General features: G+C 42.9%; 1 protein-coding gene across 2 annotated transcripts in view; it reads left to right on the top strand.

The window, feature by feature from the left end:
- Positions 1-735: 735 nt before the first annotated feature.
- dpf1 (double PHD fingers 1) overlaps positions 736-20672 on the top strand; it is a 47192-nt gene continuing 27255 nt past the window's right edge. The window contains exons 1-8 of one of the 2 annotated variants that reach the window (XM_061781219.1): positions 736-950; positions 12478-12507; positions 13220-13380; positions 13901-14014; positions 14180-14307; positions 16186-16275; positions 17030-17108; positions 17213-17344. In XM_061781219.1, the coding sequence (XP_061637203.1) occupies positions 838-950; positions 12478-12507; positions 13220-13380; positions 13901-14014; positions 14180-14307; positions 16186-16275; positions 17030-17108; positions 17213-17344 (847 nt within the window). In that variant the 5' untranslated portion in view covers positions 736-837. The remainder of the gene's footprint in view (positions 951-12477; positions 12508-13219; positions 13381-13900; positions 14015-14179; positions 14308-16185; positions 16276-17029; positions 17109-17212; positions 17345-20672) is intronic. The other variant, XM_061781217.1, reaches the window with a different exon arrangement.

Genomic DNA, 20672 nt, shown 5'->3' with positions numbered 1-20672 from the left:
TATCTATCTATCTATCTATCTATCTATCTATCTATCTATCTATCTATCTATCTATCTATCTATCTATCTATCTATCTATCTATCTATCTATCTATCTTCTTCACTGTATTGTTCAAGGCACATTCTTCTGGCTAATAAGACAAATGCTTACCTGTAGATTGTAGAGGAAGTGTTTGGAGCATTTCCAAGGCCAAAATAAATGTATGTTCTCAAGTGGAAAAAAGAAGCATCATGACAACAATGTACTGGTTTTATGAAAGTGGATGCTGGTAGTTAGAGAAGGTCCCATGGAGCCTAACTCAATCGTAAAAGTCTAAAAGAATCAATTATAGCTCTCCTCTCATTGTTCCCGTTTCATGAATAATTCAAATGTCTGTGTGTAGGATTTCATAAAAGGTTATGTAGACATAATGTCTCTTCAGTTTTTGCAGGAACATGCACGAGAGTGCCAATATCATTTTTTAAAATGGATTTCTTTCGACCGATAATCTATCAATCAACACTATACGATGTATTGCAACTTTGTATAGCCATGAAATGTAAAGAGCCACAGAAAGGCAGTAGCCAAATGTTCAGGAGCGTGACCCAGTCATGTAACCCACCTCAGCATCGGCAACTGTATGTGTTGCAAAATTGGGATGTGGATGGCTGGTTTTGCCCTTTCAGATCCAAGGCGGGACCGTGGCATCCTCGAACTCGCTACCCACGCCGGTACTTGTAGTGCATCGCTCCTGGACATGTTTCACGTCGACGTGCGTAAAAAACTACACTTCCCCTCCGCTGTCGCATGCGCTCCCGTCTCCCATTGGCCGGCCCTTCCAGCCGCAGCCCCAGAGAATGAATGAAATTGAAAAAGCTGCTACATTACATGTACAATACCGGGCTCCGCGGCGTTGCATTCTATCCTACTACATCAAAATGGCCACAGCGGTACAGAACCACCTCAAATCGTAAGTACAACACATTCGCTTTTTTTTGCTTTTTCTTTTTTCTTCCCCTATTGGTGAACGTTGTCAGTGTAATTACAATTCCCGTTGCACCCTCAGCACGATTGCCAGCACCTCTACGCATGCCGCGCACACAGCACAAATAGAGACGAGACAATCAAAAATGCACAAAAGTTGCCTTTCTGTGTGCTGTCGGCGCTCCGGGTTGATTGTGCGGTGTTTTCACGGAGCGGCGTGCATGTCAGCGGGAACACGCAGGAATGCCGGGGGCTGGATTTGGGTGACCCGGTATGTCCCTTGCCAGTGTGGCCAGCCAAGATCACGCTCAGAGGCGGGCAGACAGTTTAGATCGCTCTACGCTACCTGCGATGGGGACAGAGTGGAAGCAGGTAGCATTGGAAGGTTGAGGCTTTACCTTCAGTGCCCGGTATATTGGCAATACACTGGCCGAGGTTGTTTTATTACAATTAAGTCGACAATCAAAGCCTAATTGCAGCACCGCGTCTTGCATTTATATTGCAATTTACCAACGGCGTGCTCCAGGAGATGAAAGTTCCTCTGAGGCTAAATCTGTTGACGACGCCGTGTCTTTTTGTTTTGCCGTGACTGGCTGCAGCGGAATGCAGACGCCTGCTATACCCGCTTAGGCACCCGGCCAAAAAGGTGGCTGATGTGTGCTACTATCTGTCGGGGCTGCCATCCAGAGAGGTAACAGGGTGGGTGGGTGGGAGGTTTGGGGGGGACGACGACACACACAATAGCTTCAGCACCGCCCTTTCACTCATCCGAGTTGTTTTGCTCACCACATTTGCAAAGGTTGTACGGGATCCTGTCTGTGTGCAGATGCAGGCATCCCTGAACGACTCTCCTGCCACGCGGCAGGACGTCTGTGGTGTGGTGCCGACATAGCCTGTTTCGAGTTTCTCTCTCGCCCCCCCCCCCCCCCCCCCCCTCCGAAAATAAGAACCAAACCCGAGGTCAGAGCTGCTTCTCCTTCCTTCTCCTCCTATCTGGTGGTCACTCTGTCACTTCTGACCCACCGTCACGTGATGTCACGTGCATTTAAGTCTGTCTGATTGACGTGGAAGATACTGTATCATTATGGTGCTGATGAGAGGGCAAGCCTGCATGGACAAAATAAGACAAGGGAGAGTGCAAGAAGAAAGTTAGTCTAGTTGCTTGAAAAAAAAAAAAAAGATCTCTATCTATGCATTTTGATTTTTCCTTCTGTACATATTTTCGTGAAGAACAAAGTGTCCATCAGGTTTACACAATTTATCAAATGACAGTACCTAGTTTCTAGGTGTGTCCTGTAGCAGGTTTAGCTTGCGGCCAAACGGCCACCGAGCTGCTAATTCATTTCGTTTTCCGTGTCCAATGAGCTGTGTACGTGGAGTCTCCATTTGTGTGTGAAGACAAATCAGCAGAGGAGAGGTGACTCGCTCCAATCGACTGGGGACATTCCAAAAAAATCCCTCTGCTTCCTCTCTCTCTTGGATTAGAGATACAGTAATCTCACCCTCTCTCTCTTTCTCTCTCTCTCTCTCTCTCTGTGCTCTTCTGCTTCCCCCTTTACTCCTCCCTTTCTCCTCCCATCACCCCTGCTCACCCTCTTCCACATTCAGGCCCTCCGCCTTCATCATTTACTCCATCCATCACTCCTTCTGTATCCCTCTTTATCCTGATATTTCCAAATTTCCTGATTGTTGCGCTCCTTTTTTTCCACCATGGTCTCACCCACGACCCCCCCCCCCCCCCCCCCCCCCACACACACACACCCCATCAAACTTCTTTGCATGTTGAGTCTTGTCATTTTAGCACGACCTCGTTTACTGTCCATCCCAAATACTGCGGGTAATATTCACTACAATCTTTTAAATAATTTGTAAAGAAATGCTCTCATACCTTTAATTCCTGTGTAGCTTCATGGGTGCGTTTATGGTATTATCAGGATTTTTAAATTTTTTTTGCCCTGCCTGCCTAGCTAAGCTGAGTGAATAAATGAGTTACCTGTGTGTGCAAACAGCCCCATGTAATGGCTGAATCGCAGCCTGAGCATCCAGTTCTACATCTTCATTTTCCCTTACAATCTCCCCGTCATTCCTTCACTTGCTCATCTGTAGACACGTGCACATGCACACTCTCTCCTGTTCCTACTTCTCTATTCATAAGGGAGCAAGCCTAAGGTCTGCTGTTTTTTAAGGGTATTTCTTTTTCAAAGTTATTCCTTTCATCATCTCTTTATTTGGATTCTACTTCAGCTTTATTTTGTATTTTTTTGAAGACAGGATGGAGAAAGACCATGAGAGAAGGATAGAGAGAAAGAGTATTTTTAGCTCTATGACCTATTTCTCCAGTGCTACCTAACTGATAGTCAGTTAACTCCATTGCCTTGCTTTGGGACTTTAAGTGATTTCCATCCAGGAATTTGCAGTTCAAACTAGTTGTCGAAATTGAAGAGGTATGCTTGTAGAAGAAGAGAGTCACGAGCTGCTAAAATCTATCCAATTTTTATATGAATCCCAATGTTTGTGTGGGTCGAGTGCACAATCCGATCAAGAGTTCTCAAGGGTGGAGTCAACACCAACACTGCTTCTCTCTGCAGCTTTTAAACAGGGATGCAGACAGGGGAGGAGTTCCTGGTGATGGTGGTGTGTTTTCTGAGGGTGGGAGGGGGTGAAACTAAGAAATCACCACCAACACATACACTCACATGCGCACACTGGGCCAGAAACAGGGATAAGGAGTCAATCGCCATTATAACAGGCCAAGTGCAGTGGCAATAAATCTCACCTGAAGGAGCTGCTCAGAGGCAGATTGCCTTACCCCGATGCACTGCCCCTAATACACACTGCAGCTATAGCTATGCGCTGTATACACCCACACAGAAAGACCAGATATGCATGCATGCACGGGGCTACACTCAGCAATGTGACTGTTCATGCACGTGTGCACACACAAAAAGAGGCACACGCAAGTGTGCACATAAAGGGAAAGGAACTTTCTTTTTTTAACGGTTTTTATTTATTTATTTTTTACACAGATTCAAGACCAACGCACCCACAAATGGGAGCTACACAACACTGTAATTAAAATGTTCAAACTGTGGTTGTGTTAAAATATGACACAGATACACACTCAAAATACATTGTACGTCCTTTTCGTATGCCTCCCATATGCTGCACTAAAACTAGAAAGTCATTTCACATACTGCGAGAGTTGTATATATTAATGGGCAAGAGAGAGAGAGAAAGAGCATTCATTTCAGTGAGCGAGAAAGTGGAGGACAGTGGAAAAGAAATTGAATTGAGGGTGGTGGGGAGGAGGAGTGCTGGTGGATTGGTACGAGTGATATTGCATAGTTTAATCTGTTGAGTTCAGCCATGGAAGGGCTGAGTTGGGGGAGGGGAAGAACAGTACAGAAGGCCGCCTGATATTACTTCTTGACTGCATACACACTAGCACCGCATACACACAAAGCTCCTTAGGCCAGGATTTGCAAATACGAGTGGACTTTTTGTGCAAGTGCACAGATGGACAAGAGTGGGTGAAACAGGTGTGTAGACTTGACAGAATTGGCACAGGTGTTTTGCAAGCTTTAAAATAATGCCTTTACACATGCCCATATACAAAGCCTCTCACCAGGATGTGATAAAACTGCTAAAGGCTTGCGCTCTGCCCTCTGTTTTCATGAAGACATCTACTATACATCACAAAATCCACTAACACTCCTGTTCTTATTTCACAAACCACAATTGAAGAGCTACGATCTCGGCATTGTTGTTTTTACTGTCTATGCACTAATTTGGCTTGGGTGAGTGATTCCCTAATATTTCTCATGAGCAGCTCCAATGATTGTGTTCTACCGCTAGGAGGAGCTCTGTGTTCCCCTTTCGCAACCTAATAAGTGTTAATTGCTCTAACCGGGAAATACAGTTGGCAGTGTGTCATGCAGAGAAAGGGAGGATGAAACATTGGACTGGGCTGAAGCAGACTGCTTCTGCTGGACAGGAAATCGCAATTCGCCCATAAAATGAGACAATAGCTTCCTCTGGGTGGGCCTGGTGAAGTGACTAGTTTTGCTTGTCCGTCTTTTCAATGCATTTTAAAGTAAACACAGTCACATTTCCACCTGAATAATCTAATGTGTTCCAATACCTGAGTACTTTACATAGATACTAAGGTTTCATTTTGATTGACACTATTAGGTATGGATAAATTCACTGTTATTATGGGTGGATTGTAATGAGTGTAGTTTGCACGCCACTGTATGCGTGAGAGGTGTATTTTAATAGGATGGTTAACTTTTATAGCTATTATGATAGAATATTAGAAACACCTCTCAGTATGATGCTTTGGAGTTCAACAACACTACAAACTACAACCGCAACGATAAACTTATTGGAAAATGAATACGTCCAGCAACTCATTTAAAAATGAGTTATTTTATTGGCTCTCGTTAGGTTCTGCAAATGCACTGAATGAAGTGTGTGTGCATGGTCTACAGTACATGTCAGGACACACGGTATACAGTATGCATTGAAGAGTAAAAGGCTGTTAATTATTTCTGTCTGGACATTTTTGTTGTCAGTTAATTACTGCAAGGCTGAATGTATTTGTAATCACACTTTAGAGTTTCTGTATACAATTATCCAAATTAATCCTGAAAATAGAAAATAAATAATTAAAATACAGTAAAAAGACATTTCAGTTTTGCTTTTTTGCATGAATGAATGTGGTTGTGGCATTTCTTCCTAAAATCTGTAGTCTGATGACTAGTTTAGTTTCTGGATGAGGCTCAGTGTGGTGTGTGCGCTCAGCATCCTGCATGACCAGCTGGAGAACAGAAGCGCTGCTGTGAATATAAACTGTTTAGCCTAGCACAGGTGTGGGGAAAAAGGCCAGCAAAATAGGTAAAAAAGCTAAATATGTTGCGTGAAAACCACAAATTCAGTAAATCAATCAAGGGATTTAAGCAACAATACATTTTAAAAATATGACCGTAAAATAACAGCTTCAAAACATATGATGATACAGTATACTTCCTCATAATAAGGATAATAAGCAATTTTGTCAATGTAATGGCTGTCGCTAAGGTTGTCGCCTGGTGTGTTGGCAAACCAGCCAGGACTCCTCTCATTGCTGCAGAGATTGCACAAACTTTACCATACACTAAAATGGCCATACGGTATTTATTTCATGTCATGACAACGACAGTCGTACAGAAAGTTGTATTAGCATTGCTATTAACATGTATTTCATTTTACTACCCACGTTATATTTGCTTCTATTTCCTTCTGATTCTTCTTCTTTTCCTTTCGGCTTGTCCCGTTAGGTGTCGCCACGGTGTGTCATCATTTCCATGTAAGCCTATCTCCTGCAACCTCCTCTGTAACACCAACTGCACTCACTACATCCATCAACCTTCTCTTTGGTCTTCCTCTAGCTCTCTTGCCTGGCAGCTCCATCTTCATCATCCTTCTACCAATATACTCACTCTCGCTCCTCCAGACGTGTCCAAAGCATCAAAGTCTGCTCTCTCTAACTTTGTCTCCAAAACATCTAACCTTGGCTTTCCCTCTGATGAGCTCATTTCTAATTTTATCCAACCTGGTCACTCCGAGAGCGAACCTCAACATCTTCATTTCCGCCACCTCCAGCTCTGCTTCCTGTTGTCTCTTCAGTGCCACTGTCTCTAATCCGTACATCATGGCTGGCCTCACCGCTGTCTTGTATACTTTGCCCTTCATCCTAGCAGAGACTCTTCTGTCACATAACACACCTGACACCTTCCTCCACCCGTTCCAACCTGCTTGGACCCGTTTCTTCACTTCCTGACCACACTCACCATTGCTCTGGACGGTTGACCCCAAGTATTTAAAGTCCTCCACCCTTGCTATCTCTTCTCCCTGTAGCCTCACTCTTCCCCACCACCCCTCTCATTCATGCACATGCACATATATTCTGTCTTACTTCGGCTAATCTTCATTCCTCTGCTTTCCAGTGCATGCCTCCATCTTTCTAACTGTTCCTCCACCTGCTCCCTGCTTTCACTGCACATCACAATGTCGTCTGCGAACATCATGGTCCACGGGGATTCCAGTCTAACCTCGTCTGTCAGCTTATCCATCACCACTGCAAACAGGAAGGGGCTCAGGGCTGATCCCTGTTGCAGTCCCACCTCCACCTTAAACTCCTCTGTCACACCTACAGCACACCTCACCACTGTTCTCCTGCCCTCGTACATGTCCTGTACTATTCTAACATACTTCTCTGCCACTCCAGACTTCCGCATGCAGTACCACAGTTCATCTCTGGGTACTCTATCATAGGCTTTCTCTAGATCTACAAAGGCTCCTTCTGACCTTCTCTGTCCGTCTCCATCAACACCCTCAAATAATACATCTGTGCTACTCTTTCTAGGCATGAAACCAGACTGTTGCTCGCAATTACTCACCTCAGTCCTGAGTCTAACCTCCACTACACTTTCCCATAACTTCGTTGTGCGGTTCATCATCTTTCTTCCTCTATAGTTCCCACAGATCTGCACATCATCCTTGTTCTTAAAAATGGGCACCAGCAGACTTTTCCTCCATTCCTCAGGCATCTCATCTCACCCGCTAAAATTCTGTTGAACAACCTGGTCAAAAACTCCACAGCCTGCCTCTCTAACTTCCCCCTTACTAATCATTGCCATTTCCTGGTCCACCACACTTGCCTCTTCTACTCTTCCTTCCCTCTCATTTTCCTCATTCATCAACTCCTCAAAGTATTCTTGTGTATCTATGCACACTCCTGGCACCAGTCAACACTTTTCTATCTCTATCCTTAATCACCCTAACCTGCTTTATATTCTTCCCATTTCTATCCCTCTGTCTGGCCAAACTATATAGATCTTTCTCTCCTTCCTTAGTATCCAACCATGGCATACATGCCTCTTGTTTGGCCTTTGCCACCTCTACTTTCGCCCTACATCGCATCTCCATGTGTTCTTGTCTCCTCTCCTCGGTCCTCTCACTGTCCCACTTCTTCTGAGCTAACCTCTTTCCTTGTATGATTTCCTGTACTTTGAGGTTCCACCACGAAGTCTCCTTCTTCCTACCAGAAGGTACTCAAAGTACGCTCCTGCCTGTCTCTCTGATCACCTTGGCTGTTGGGGTCCAGTGTTGTGGAAGCTCCTCCTGTCCACCGAGAGTCTGTCACATCTCTTCTCTAAAAGCTGCACAACACTCTTCCTTTCTCAGCTGCCTTTGTCTTCTTAATCTTCCTCCCCACCACCAGAGTCATCTTACACACCACCATCCTATGCTGTCTAGCCACACTCTCCCCTACCACTACCTTACAGTCAGTAAACTCCTTCAGATTACATCGTCTGCACAAGATGTAATCCACCTGCGTGCTTCTACCACCACTCTTCCATTGTTCTTCCCACTTCTGGAAGAAAGCGTTAACCGCAGCCATTTCCATCCTTTTTGCAAAATCTGCCACCATCTGTCCCTTCAAGTTCCTCTTCCTGGATGCCGAACTTAACCATCACTTCTTCATCACCCAAGAGCCATCCATCACCTTCACCAACATGGCCATTTCAAACTGCACCATTCTTTCTATGTCTGGTATTCTCAGAACTACTTTGTCTAGCGCCTTCCAGAATTTCTCTTTCACCTCTAAGGTCACAATTTCAAGTTTCAGCCTCATCACTCGATCTGACACTCTTTTCACCTCCAAGACATTCTTAGCTAGCCCTTCCTTTAAAATAAAATAAATAAATAATTTCTTCCCATCTACACCTTGCTAAAATAATTTGAACTGTGTTCCTAAACTTCTAGCCTAACTCCCGTTCCACCTGCTCTCCTGGACACACAATATATCAACCTTTCTCCTAATCATCATGTCAACCAACTCCCGAGCTTTTCCTGTCGTAGTCAAAACATTCAAAGTCCCCACATTCAGTTCTAGGCTCTGTGCTTTCCTCTTCTCTTTCTGCCTAATAACCTGCTTTCCACCTCTCGTTCGTCTTCGATCCAGAGTAGCTGAATTTCCACCGTCGTCCTGCAGGTTAACAGCGCCGGTGGTGGACGTCGTTAGCCAGGGCCACGACTGGTCTGGTGTGGAATTCTTTGGATGAACCCTCATATTTGTTTGGCAAAGTTAAGACAGATGCCCTTCCTGATGCAACCCTCTGCATTTATCCCGGCTTGAGATATGGCCTACAATTTGCACTGGCTTGTGCCCGCCATAGGGCTGCATTATTTCCTTCTGATTGAGTTTAGTCAAATATTGACTGGTCGTTGGACATCAATTCTCAAAAAGAAACACGGTCATAAAAGGTTGTGCTCGGTGGGGAATGTCATGCCAGATTATTTCAACTAATAAGTCATAAAACGTTTTTGTTTCGTGTTGATTTGTTGCAAATATGTACTCACTTACTCGACCAGCTTGTCAAAAAAGGTGTGCTAGTGTACAATTGGCTTAAAATAGATAACATTAACCTAACATTATGCATGGTAGCGTTTTGAACTCTCCAGTTTTGTGCGACTTTAGCAGTGTATTTTTTCCTAAAATCTTTATCACATTTTAAATTTAATTTATTTTATTTAATTTTTAATTTAAGTATTCTTGATACACTTTCATGCAGAAAAATAAACAAAATATTTACTGATAATCAGATCACCAGAAAGCAATTTACAACTATTTTTTCCAACCTCTGCTGAATGACTGCTGCTCGATACTCCACTGCTGACCATTTGCACCTGAATGATGGGTTTCATGGTGCCTGTAATGTGTTTCCAAGCCTTTTTTTAATGATGGGATAAAAGATAAAAAAGTGCTATCTGTGAGTGATGTCCTTGCCGAAAAATGAGCATTTCACAGGGGATCGTGCTCCATCCTTTCTTTTTGTCCATCATCTGTCACTCTTCTCCATCTCCTTTGCCCTTGCCTGTCTATATTCTACCCATCCATTCCTTCTTTGTTTTAATCAAACCGCCTTCCTTTAAGGCATTTCCCTCTCAGCTCCCGCTTCTTTGGCTCCTGCCTTCAATCTCGCAAACAGTCATGCAGCTTCCCTCTCTCAATATTATAAAACGGGGCGCACCTAAGTTGATGGAAGCTATTTTCCCCAGCTGTCAACTTACAATATTATCAAGGAACTTATTTCAGTAGCTCTATGGACAGCAGGGAGAAAAGTGATGGAGGGTAGAGGATTTGAAGTGAGTGGGTGTTTAGGGAGGTGGTGGATGGGGAGCGCTTTGGTGGCCTGTTTTACATTTTGAATGTGTTCCTTTTTTTCCACTCAGTCACTCTCGCTCCCTGGTATTTTACTTTGGTCACCAGTGAAGCTTTAAATGCCAAGTCTTCTATTCATTGTTTTGCCCCCCCCCTGAAAATATTACAAAAATGTCTCTCATCATTGCTGTTTACTTATAGGTATATTTGTATCTATGAGGATAATTATTGGCTTTAATTGCTCATTTGTTTGAACAGGCCTCTATCATGTGCCATTCTTCTCATTTGCTTGAGACTACTGGGATCATCATTGGCACAGCATTAAAATAGTGAAGCAAGCTCTGAAAAGTGTCCTACACTGCAATGAGATCCTCAAATGCTCATACGCACAACCAAGAGCAGCCGTGTAAAAATGCATTCTCTTCAACAGACAGTGAACAGCTCATTTGCAGTGACATATTAACAAACATGGGCACGTTTTGCCCCACATATTGTTGCCCCGATCACATCCTTTAAATGTCACATGCCCAGTGTTGGCCAGAGAGGTTGCAGGATTAGCTCAGTAGTTTTTAAAGATGCAACACACACACACACACACACACACACACACTGTCAGCATCTGCTCTGCTATGTCTGATAGTTGAATGTGTCCACATTTTGAATAATAATATTTACACAAGGGATGTGTCCCTTCCTCCATATTTTCCTTTCTCAGAGAAATTGATCTTCTCAGACCTTTTAACCACAAACACCTTTTTTGTTATCTTCTCCAAGTGAGGATGTCAGGCTGTACTAGTTGCCCTACATTTTATAATTCTATGAAATATCATGTTTACTGCTGTGCTTTTCTTCACTGTAAAAAGATAGACCTTCACTTGACTTAATGTACGCTCTGTACGACACATTCAGCAATAGAAGAACAATCACAGTCTCCCATCCATGCATCCATCCGTCCATCGATTTTCAATACACACTAAGGATGCATGTGAGCCCGAGCCCATACCAGCTGACTTTCGGCGAGAAGTGTTTTTTTGGAATGTGGGTGGATCCTGGAGTACCTGGAGAAAACAAATTCTACACAGAAAGAACAACGCTGAGATTCGAACCCCAGAACTGTGTGGCAGATGTGCTCACCACTAGTCCATTGTGCCGCCCAATCACAATCTTTACTTGGAAAATTCCACAAGTATGTTATCATCCTAAACTCAAAATGAAGCTGCACATAAAACACAGCTATAATCAGCTAGTTTTCATGCTAGGCATTTCTGAAAGAGAATGAAATAGACAATAACAATAAGGGGAATTGCAAGTTTAAGTGTTTCTTTTGTTTCATAATACAGGCTGCTTGGTGTTCTCCATCTGTAATTTCTAGTTTTTGTAAATATGTGTATTTTCCTAATTTTTTTGTAATATCAAAGAGACACATCTCTTGTCCTCCTGACAGCCTGTTACTGTATCTCACAGTGCCACAAAAAATCTTGTCATTAAAAGACATCACAAGACAGCATAAAAACAACCCTAATTCAATAAAATCATAAGGGTAATTTAGAATCGTGGGCCCAAAACCATTTTTGTTTCAGTTAAAACAGAAAATACATTCCTGTAATTGTTAAAAGTAGCAAAAATAGTAGGGTGGTTGATGTAGTAAGACTGAAGAATTAGGGTGAAACAGAAGGGTGTTCAGGGGGAGGGGAACAGTTCCATCATTACTCAAATAAATACAACCTTTCCTGTAACCACATTTGTATCCACATATGGACCAACATTTGAAGGGTTGTGTTATGAAACAGATTTTAGTGTTTGCATAACAAATAAACCAACCAACCCTTTGCATTACACTTGTGCACTTGTATACTGATTTCATTAGATAGGGTAGGCATACCTAATAAAGTGTCTGGTGACTTTTCTATTGATTTTGGAGCATAAGTTCAACAAACCTGTTTAAGTAGTAGTAGTAACAGTTGGTTCACTCAGGCTTTGACTTTGCTTGTGTGTCATGTATCTAGTGTGTAGAGTAGAGTGACCTTGGCGTCTGCACTCAGCAGGAAGACATAAGAGTAAAGTGATTAACTGTAAAGACAAAGAGGGAGGTATGAATGTAAAATAAATCATGTTGAGAGGGTGTAAAAGTAAATAAACATTTACTTATAGAGGAGGAAGAAGCCGAAGGCGCAAGGCAGTGGGGGAAGGAGTGAAAAGTCAAACCAACATTGGAATGGAGAGAGAGAAATAGGGTTGAGAGGAAAAATGACTCATACTGCATCTGTTAGGCTTCTTCTTCTTCTTCTTCTCCTCTCCCCCACAGGCAATCTGGAGGTGCAGTCATCAAGAACAGGTAAGAGAGAGAGCAACATGGCACTGAATGATAATCAGACTAAATTATTGAGTGAAAAAAATAAAAATGCATTAGGGTTCTTCACAATTGCGCAAAATGTTACTGTTGTGAGTCCTTGCCAATTCATCTGCCGCACTTTAATGGGAGTGTGCAATTCCACAGCTTGCCTCAACAATTGAGACCATTTAAATGGCCCCATTTTAAACTTATTCATCGCTATTCGTTTTAACGATAACATTATTTTGGAGACTGAAACACTAAAATAGGACTCCAATGATTGTGTGAAAATGGAGGACATCTTCAGTGCGTAGATCTTTCACCAAAAGAACAACAATGAACCTCCGCACTGATAACGCGTTAAGTGCTTGGAACACTTCCCCAGCAGAGTAGATCTACTGCACTGCGTTTGCAGCTCGTGAAATTGAATTACTTAATTCAAATTCTTAACCCAGTGACAAGGGAAATATATGGTTTCTAAAAAAAAGGCAGATAACCTCTGCTTTTATCCACTGGTCACCGGTGACCATAGTTTTCTCTGTTTAACGGTCAATGCTTTGGCTGTAGTTTTGATCTATCATAGGTGTGAACACATGTAAAAGTGAACTACACTGGCCTGTCAAAGATTATTTTAGCACTTTGTTGCTGACTTTACGTCTCCCCTGCTTTAAGAGTGACACATTTCTTTCCTCCTCACCTCTTTCTTCTGGTCCAGTCTTGGAGAAGAGTTCTACAAGGAGGCCATTGAACACTGTCGCAGCTACAATGCCCGTCTGTGTGCTGAGCGCTCCATGCGTCTCCCCTTCCTGGACTCCCAGACAGGCGTGGCCCAGAGCAACTGTTACATCTGGATGGAGAAGAACCACCGTGGACCAGGTGGGTGTCTGTATGTGTATGGGACTTTGGTTGTTTCATACCTGGTGACAGCTCACTGCATGTGCCATTCAAACACCCCTCCATAATGTCGTTCCTTTTTTCCTCAACGGGTGCGCCTTGTTTCTTATCCCCTACATAGTGGCCCATCTCCTTCTCTTCCTTTACTCTCTCTAACATTAGTGTATTTTGGCAGAGAAACAAATACCCCTGTGGCGATGATACGCCACTGGCACAAAGTACCCCTGAGAGACATACTTGTGTGTGTGTGTGTGTGTGTGTGTGTGAGATGGCAAGCTGTCTTTACATTACGCCAGTTGTGTTTTTGCCAGTTTGCTCAGTAACACACTATAAGATGTGTCTGCCTACATTTACATGTAAATTGTAAAACACCTCCAAATGTATTGTTATGGTAATACATACATGCATCAAATCTTTCAAAGTGCATCAAATGTGTGTGCACTTATTGTGTTGTATACACTTTGGTTGTCTCAAAAGCGAGCTGTGTTTTTTGTGTTTTGAGTTTCAGGTCATGCACCAGGTCAGCTGTACACATATCCCGCTCGGTGCTGGCGCAAAAAGAGGCGGTTAAACATCCTGGAGGACCCGCGGCTTGTACCGATTGAGTTCAAGATTGGTAAGGAGAACATTAAATGAAATCTATAATAATGTGCAGTATTTTAGAAGTTTTATTGTTGGAGCAGGGATCAAGCAATATTGTTAATGTCAAACTATATTTTTATTTGCTCTGGTTAGAAAATGCTAGCATGCATGCGTTCTCATTGCAATGGCTCCTTATCAGACTATGAGGCCTCCCTAAAGAAGGAGGGGGGTATTCCAGATGGTCCTGTGTTGGAGTCGCTGCTTGCCGGGGACACATTGGACAAGAAGGTAGAAACAAAAGAGGAAGAGCCAATGAGCGAGTGTCAGGTAAGGCGTGTCCGTTTGCCATATGTCTTTGGTTTTGTTTTTTGTGGTTTTCTTCATCTTTGTTTAAACAGGTGCTGTTGTTTTAATAACTTCTTTCTCAATCATATTAACATTGCAAAACTGGAAATGGAAGGATTATACAAAAATATAGTGCTGATTTTGAGTAAACAATATAGACGGGATTTGCTGATTATGTATTATGTTCATGTGGCTGACTTTAAAGTGTGGGGTCAATTCCATCTTAGGGATGGGTTGAGTTTGAAAGGCTGTCTATCTCTATGAGTGGCCTGTGATTGAGTGGCGACCAGTCCACACCAAGTCAGCTGGGATGGGCCAATTTAATTTCTTTGGGGAAAAAAACATTAGATTTTGTGAGGGTCTGGATAAAGGTGTACATACAGTGATGTTGTGAGTCACTGGCATCAGTGTTCATTATCCCCTTGAGGCAAAACGTAGTCTGCTAACAATGCAGTGCTCCACAATTTATTCTCCAATTTTGTCAACAGATTAGCCAAATTGGCAGAGGTAGGCACTCTGCTGAGTGACTTTCTAGTTACAGTATATACTAGCTGGGGGGTTACACAACTTCAGAGTTGTAATTCAGCATTAATGTGATAAAAGTAAAATTGATGTCAACTAGTCACTGATGACATATTGATATATTTTTTCAGGACAGTACTACTGTATAATATATTTTGAAAAATCACCAGAGGAAATGCTTTGCAATAATCTATATTCAGCGACAACAGACAGATCATACACCGAAATTACGCAGTACATACACATTACAACACAAGAGGATCTAGCGGACGCTCCACGCTCTCCTTCCACTTTGAGTGTGCGCCCAAAAAATTGTTCAAAATCCTTATCAAGCTTGGCGTTTTGCCCTTAACTGGTTCTCCCTCATTTACCAAAGCATTTAAAAATATAAGACAATTGAAATCTGTTGCTGCAAGCCACTCTGCCTCCTCCTCAACCCACAAACCATGTGATTACTGACGAGTCGACGTCACGCTCAACATCATTGTGGAGTAGTAAACTCGACAAATTGACTAGTCAGCGAGTCATTACAACCCTTAGTATACTGTCTAGTAGTCCATGTCTGATGACAACTGTGTATGGCATTTCTTTTTCCAGGAGCAAATCAACATGTTTTATACAACCGCACCACAAACAAATGTCAACAGTAAAATTTAGCAGTAGAAAATTCACAACTGCTGGTTGCTGTACATGTGCAGTTTAATGTTTTGATATTTTGTAGCAGACATTGTCACCAGTCAGCACCACACCAAACGTCCGCATAATGATGGAGAATATAACATTTATGACTCGTTTATGTTCCTCTCAGTGTGTAACAATGTGTAGTTAGGTAAAACAACATGTTTCCACAAAGCTGAATGTCCTTAAAGCAATACATATTTCCATATGCTGACCTGGACACTTGAGTTACTATTGGTTCACTGGAAAGATGGAGGAAAAAACGGATTAGTATATAATCTAAGGTTCTCAACACTTCAATAAAACAAAACCACAGCATTCGACAGTCCGAAGTGAGTGGGAGGAGGTGTAGTCTAAGGTGGAAGTACGACTACGTGTTTGAAGGATAGTTCTGGAAACTAATAGACATAATCATTAATAAAAGAAAAAAAAATTGCTGGTTGTTTGACTAGACACTTACAGCAATTATACAGGGTGGACGTGCATTATAGCATTGATAATGCAACACATCTAATGTTTTGTTTTTGGACAATACTGTATTTATTTTCCTGTTCCCACGTTTTCATCGTGCATTATGTGAGTGACCCAGACTCACACAACTATGGCAGTGTGAGTGTGTATTCTTGCGTTGCGTTACTGTACTCTCTATTTCCCCCACAGAAATTGCTTGTTGGAGATTTCCCTCATGAGCTGGAGGTGGACGAGATGGAAGAAGATGTTCCCAAACGCAAGAACCGTACCAAAGCACGGGTAGGGCATCTCGACACCTCGTCATATAAAATGTGCAGTTTTTTTTCGTTTGTTAGAAAAATGGAAAGAAGAATTAGGTCACTGATGGTGACCGTGGTTCACTCGCCTGATTCCGTGCAGGCAGAGTGGGTTCAATTCCCACTCAGTGCAGTGTGATATTTAAGTAGGATTGGCTGTGTGTCTTTATGTGTGCCATGAGATTGAGTGGCGATCAATCCAGTGTGTACAGCCCCTCTCGCCCAAAGTCAGCTAGGTGAGCTCAGAAAGCAGTTAGAGTGAAAAAAAGCAATTCAAAAGATGCTTGAGAACTATTCCTTCTTAAGTTTTGTTACTAAAAGAAGTGTCAAACTTGCAAAAAACCAAAAGTCATTTCCCCGTTTTTGTCTTACGGCTTTGATGAGACTACTCAGTTGCTGCTTCTTTCTTCTCTTTCGGGGCATCCTGTGGGAATATAATCAAGTGTTAACAATGTGTCTTGAAAATGATCACATACACATGCACACTGTTTCACAGAGACACCATGCTTGTTAATTGGAGTTGTTGGTCCCCTGCTAGGTGTCATCAGTCCCCTCCTGCTGGAAGTGAAACTTTGCACTCAGAGCAGATGATTAAAATGCAAACGTGTTCGTGTGTTGACATGTGGAGTGATGAGCGTGTTGCTCCGCTCTTTTAATGTGTTTGTGCAAGTATGGAAGTTAGAAGTGTTCTGTCCTTTTCACGTGCCCATTGCCTAAATCGTGTGTGTGTGTGTCAGGCCTACGGGGTTGGTGGCATGAGAAAGCGACAAGAGCCACCTGCTATAGAAGACAGAGACAAGCCTTATGTCTGTGACAGTGAGTATTGCACTAAGATCAGTTTTATTTTTATTTGCTTTAGTTACAAAAACCGACTCACTATTTACTATGTTTTTCTTTGTGTATCTGTTTTTGTATTCCAGTATGTGGAAAGCGCTATAAGAACCGCCCAGGACTGAGTTACCATTACACTCACACACATCTGGCAGACGAAGAGGGCGAGGAAGACTCAGAGAGGCACACACTCCCCTTCCAGCGCAAAAACAACCACAAGCGTAAGTCTGCTGATGACTGTTAAATTTATCTCCTTTATGACATCAGATTGTTCAATGGGGCAGCACGGTCCCCTAATGGTTAATACAACTACTTTGAAGTTCTGAGGTTCTGGGTTTGAATCATGACTCGGGCCTTCCTGTGTGGAGTTTCCTTGTTTTCCCCATGTCTTTGTGGGTTTTCTCCAGCTTTTGCTTATATTTCACAAACAGCCATGTTTGGTTAACTTAGCACTCAAAATTCTCCGTGTGTTTTAATGTGAGTGTGGATGGTTGTTTGTCTTTACTGTATGTGCCCTGCAACTGACTGCTGATCTTTCCAAGTTGTACTCTGCCTCTCGTCCAAAGTCAGTTGGCTCAGGGGTCACCAACATGGAACCCCCAAGGACCACATAAGTAGCCCGTGGGCCTGTTCTAAAAATAGCTCACCAGTGAGATGTGTCGAAAAAAAATTGCATTGCTATTCTTTTTAAAAAGCAAGAATCGCAACACTTACCAGTGAGCTGCATCTATATTTTTTTTTTAGTCGCTATTCTCTTTTTTTTTAGATTACACTTGCATTGGTGTGAATTTGGAAATGAAAACAATTGAAAAATATCTCGTATACATGATTTAAAGGTCAGCATTATAGCGCATGACCAAACCATAGCATTCGTAGGCACAAGCCAACAGGTACCATGACGATGAGATGATTTACCACCAAATAGTTTGTTATTTCAGTGTCTATCAAACTGGTTGCCGAGATTAATCAGTACCCAAGAAGTAGCGTTTAGCTTCAAAAAGGTTGGTGACCCCTGCTCTATAGCTCAACTGTATTCCCAAAGGCCTTTTCACACTGCATTTGGCTTTCGTGGTGTTTACTGCGGGCAAGGATGAAGGATGGCGGTGCCCCGGCGCAAGCTAGCCCACATTTTGCACTGCTAACTAAGCAGTCGCGGCGATGTTGCACTGCGCTGTGCTTAGTGCAGTGTGGAACGCGCCATAGAAAATGAATGGAGAGTGTTCAACACTTTCATTTTGTTACCATGGAATGGAAATATAGCGACACTATCTCACAGAAGGGAGTACACTCCTCAGAATTTTGTAAATAGGCTATAATATATAGGCTTTACATGATCAGGATTTTTGGGGCCGATCACTGATCACCGATCAGCGAGTTTAAAAGAACGATAACCGATCACCGATCTGATCACAAGATGGAGGAATGTGTCCATTTAAATGACCTGTTAATTTACTGTATATACTTGTGTACTTAATTGCTCAAAAAATTATATTTACAATAAATAATTTATCTTTGGTCCTCTGTTTATGACAGTGAGGCATAGTGACAGACGGAACAAATGAATGGTCTTCTATTAGATGGCAGGAAGTAGATACAGTAATTATAGTATCCCCTTTTTGTGACATTTTTGTTTGTTGGTGTGCCGTGAGATTTTCCAATTGTAAAATATGTTCCTTGGCTCCATAAAGGTTGGAAATCACTGCACTTGTCAAATCGTGTATTCTAATCAGTCAGGTCAAACCAACATTACATGACAGAACTAATGGGTGCTAACTTACTGTAATTACTTTATTTTTAATTAAATTACTTCACCCACTTAGAGCGTCAGCCTCACAGTTCTGAGTAGCGGGGTTCAATCCCCGACCCCGCCTGTGTGGAGTTTGCATGTTCTCCCCGTGCCTGCGTGGGTTTTCTCTGGACACTCCGGTTTCCTCCCACATCCCAAAAACATGCATGAATTGGAGACTCTAAAATTGCCCGTAGGTGTGACTGTGAGTGCGAATGGTTGATTGTTTGTATGTGCCCTGCGATTGGCTGGCAACCAGTTCAGGGTGTACCCCGCCTCCTGCCCGATGATAGCTGGGATTGGCTCCAGCACGCCCGCGACCCTATTGAGGAGAGGCGGCTCAGAAAATGGATGGATGGATAAGTCACCCACGGCGGCACAGTGGAAGACTGGTTAGAGCATCTGCCTCACAGTTCTGAGGTCCGGGGTTCAATCCCCGGCCCCACCTGTGTGGAGTTTGCATGTTCTCCCCGTGCCTGCGTGGGTTTTCTCCGGGCACTCCGGTTTCCTCCCACATCCCAAAAACATGCGTGGTAGGTTAATTAAAGACTCTAAATTGCCCATAGGTGTGAATGTGAGTGTGAATGGTTGTTTGTTTCTATGTGCCCTGCGATTGGTTGGCGACCGGTTCAGGGTGTACTCCGCCTCCCGCCCGAAGACCCGAGTGAGGATGAGCGGTAAAGAAAATGGATGGATGAATGCATAATAATAATAATATAGTCCAGTGCAACATCTAGAGATAAAAGCCACCCAGCCCATACAATTTGGAAAATTAGATTATTGAGGACAAAATGTGTCTAAAATCACTCATAACCAGCTCACTTCAAATCATAGGCATCAAAACATTTCTTGCTTTTTCTTTGGTGTCTTTTGGTGCTTTTTTTTTTGCTACCGTATTTGTTTATATGTGCGATTGGCTGGCAACCAGGCTGGCAACCAATTCCGGGTGTACCCCGCCTCCTGCCCGATGATAGCTGGGATAGGCTCCAGCACTCCCGCGACCCTAGTGAGGATAAGCGGCTCAGAAAATGGACGGATGGACTTCACCCACACCAAAAAGTTAGAGCATGATTCGACAGAACGGCGGCATGTTTACATCCAACCGTTCGTGCTACCACTAGCTTGCTAGGCTACATAACATTTTATTGCCTGCTTGTGAGCCGTACTGTATTCAAAGTACGTGAACATACATCAAGCAAGCCTTTAACGAACGTCCTCTCCTGTCCTGAGCACCGGTGACCACCAACACACGTTTTTCCCCATTTTGTTTTTATAATACAGTCGGCGCGCTCCACTCTTGTTGTCAGCGCCACGGTAACGAGTGTATCCGGTCGCATTTGAGTTGACAAAATAAAGCCCAGTGATCGTAAAAAACGGGATGTGCTGGTATCGGAATACAAGATTTTATTGCAGTAGACTCAATCATGAAAGAGCAAATTTGTCTTGGAGTCTGCTCCGGGCATTACGTGTTGCCTGTCTCCGACGTGTTGTCTGTTCCACACCGCCGACGTTTTTTATTTATTTATTTTTTTTAAATAACTTCATTGGCTGTCAGATATTTACAGTACTATGTCAAGACATTACCAGACTACTAGCAACCCTTTATTGCTCAGTGACTGTTTTTTGTCAATGTCTTTATGTCTCAAAGTGTTCTCTGTCAATTGACTGTCTGTTGTCGTACTCGAGCGGCTCCAACTACCAGAGACAAATTCCTTGTGTGTTTTTTTGGACATACTTGGCAAATAAATATGATTCTGATCCTG

This window comes from Phyllopteryx taeniolatus, chromosome 8 (genome assembly GCF_024500385.1).
Source record: "Phyllopteryx taeniolatus isolate TA_2022b chromosome 8, UOR_Ptae_1.2, whole genome shotgun sequence".
Taxonomy (NCBI): Eukaryota; Metazoa; Chordata; class Actinopteri; order Syngnathiformes; family Syngnathidae; genus Phyllopteryx; species Phyllopteryx taeniolatus.
The sequence above is the reverse complement of the archived record's forward strand: the minus strand, read 5'-3'. Positions and strand labels throughout refer to the sequence as shown.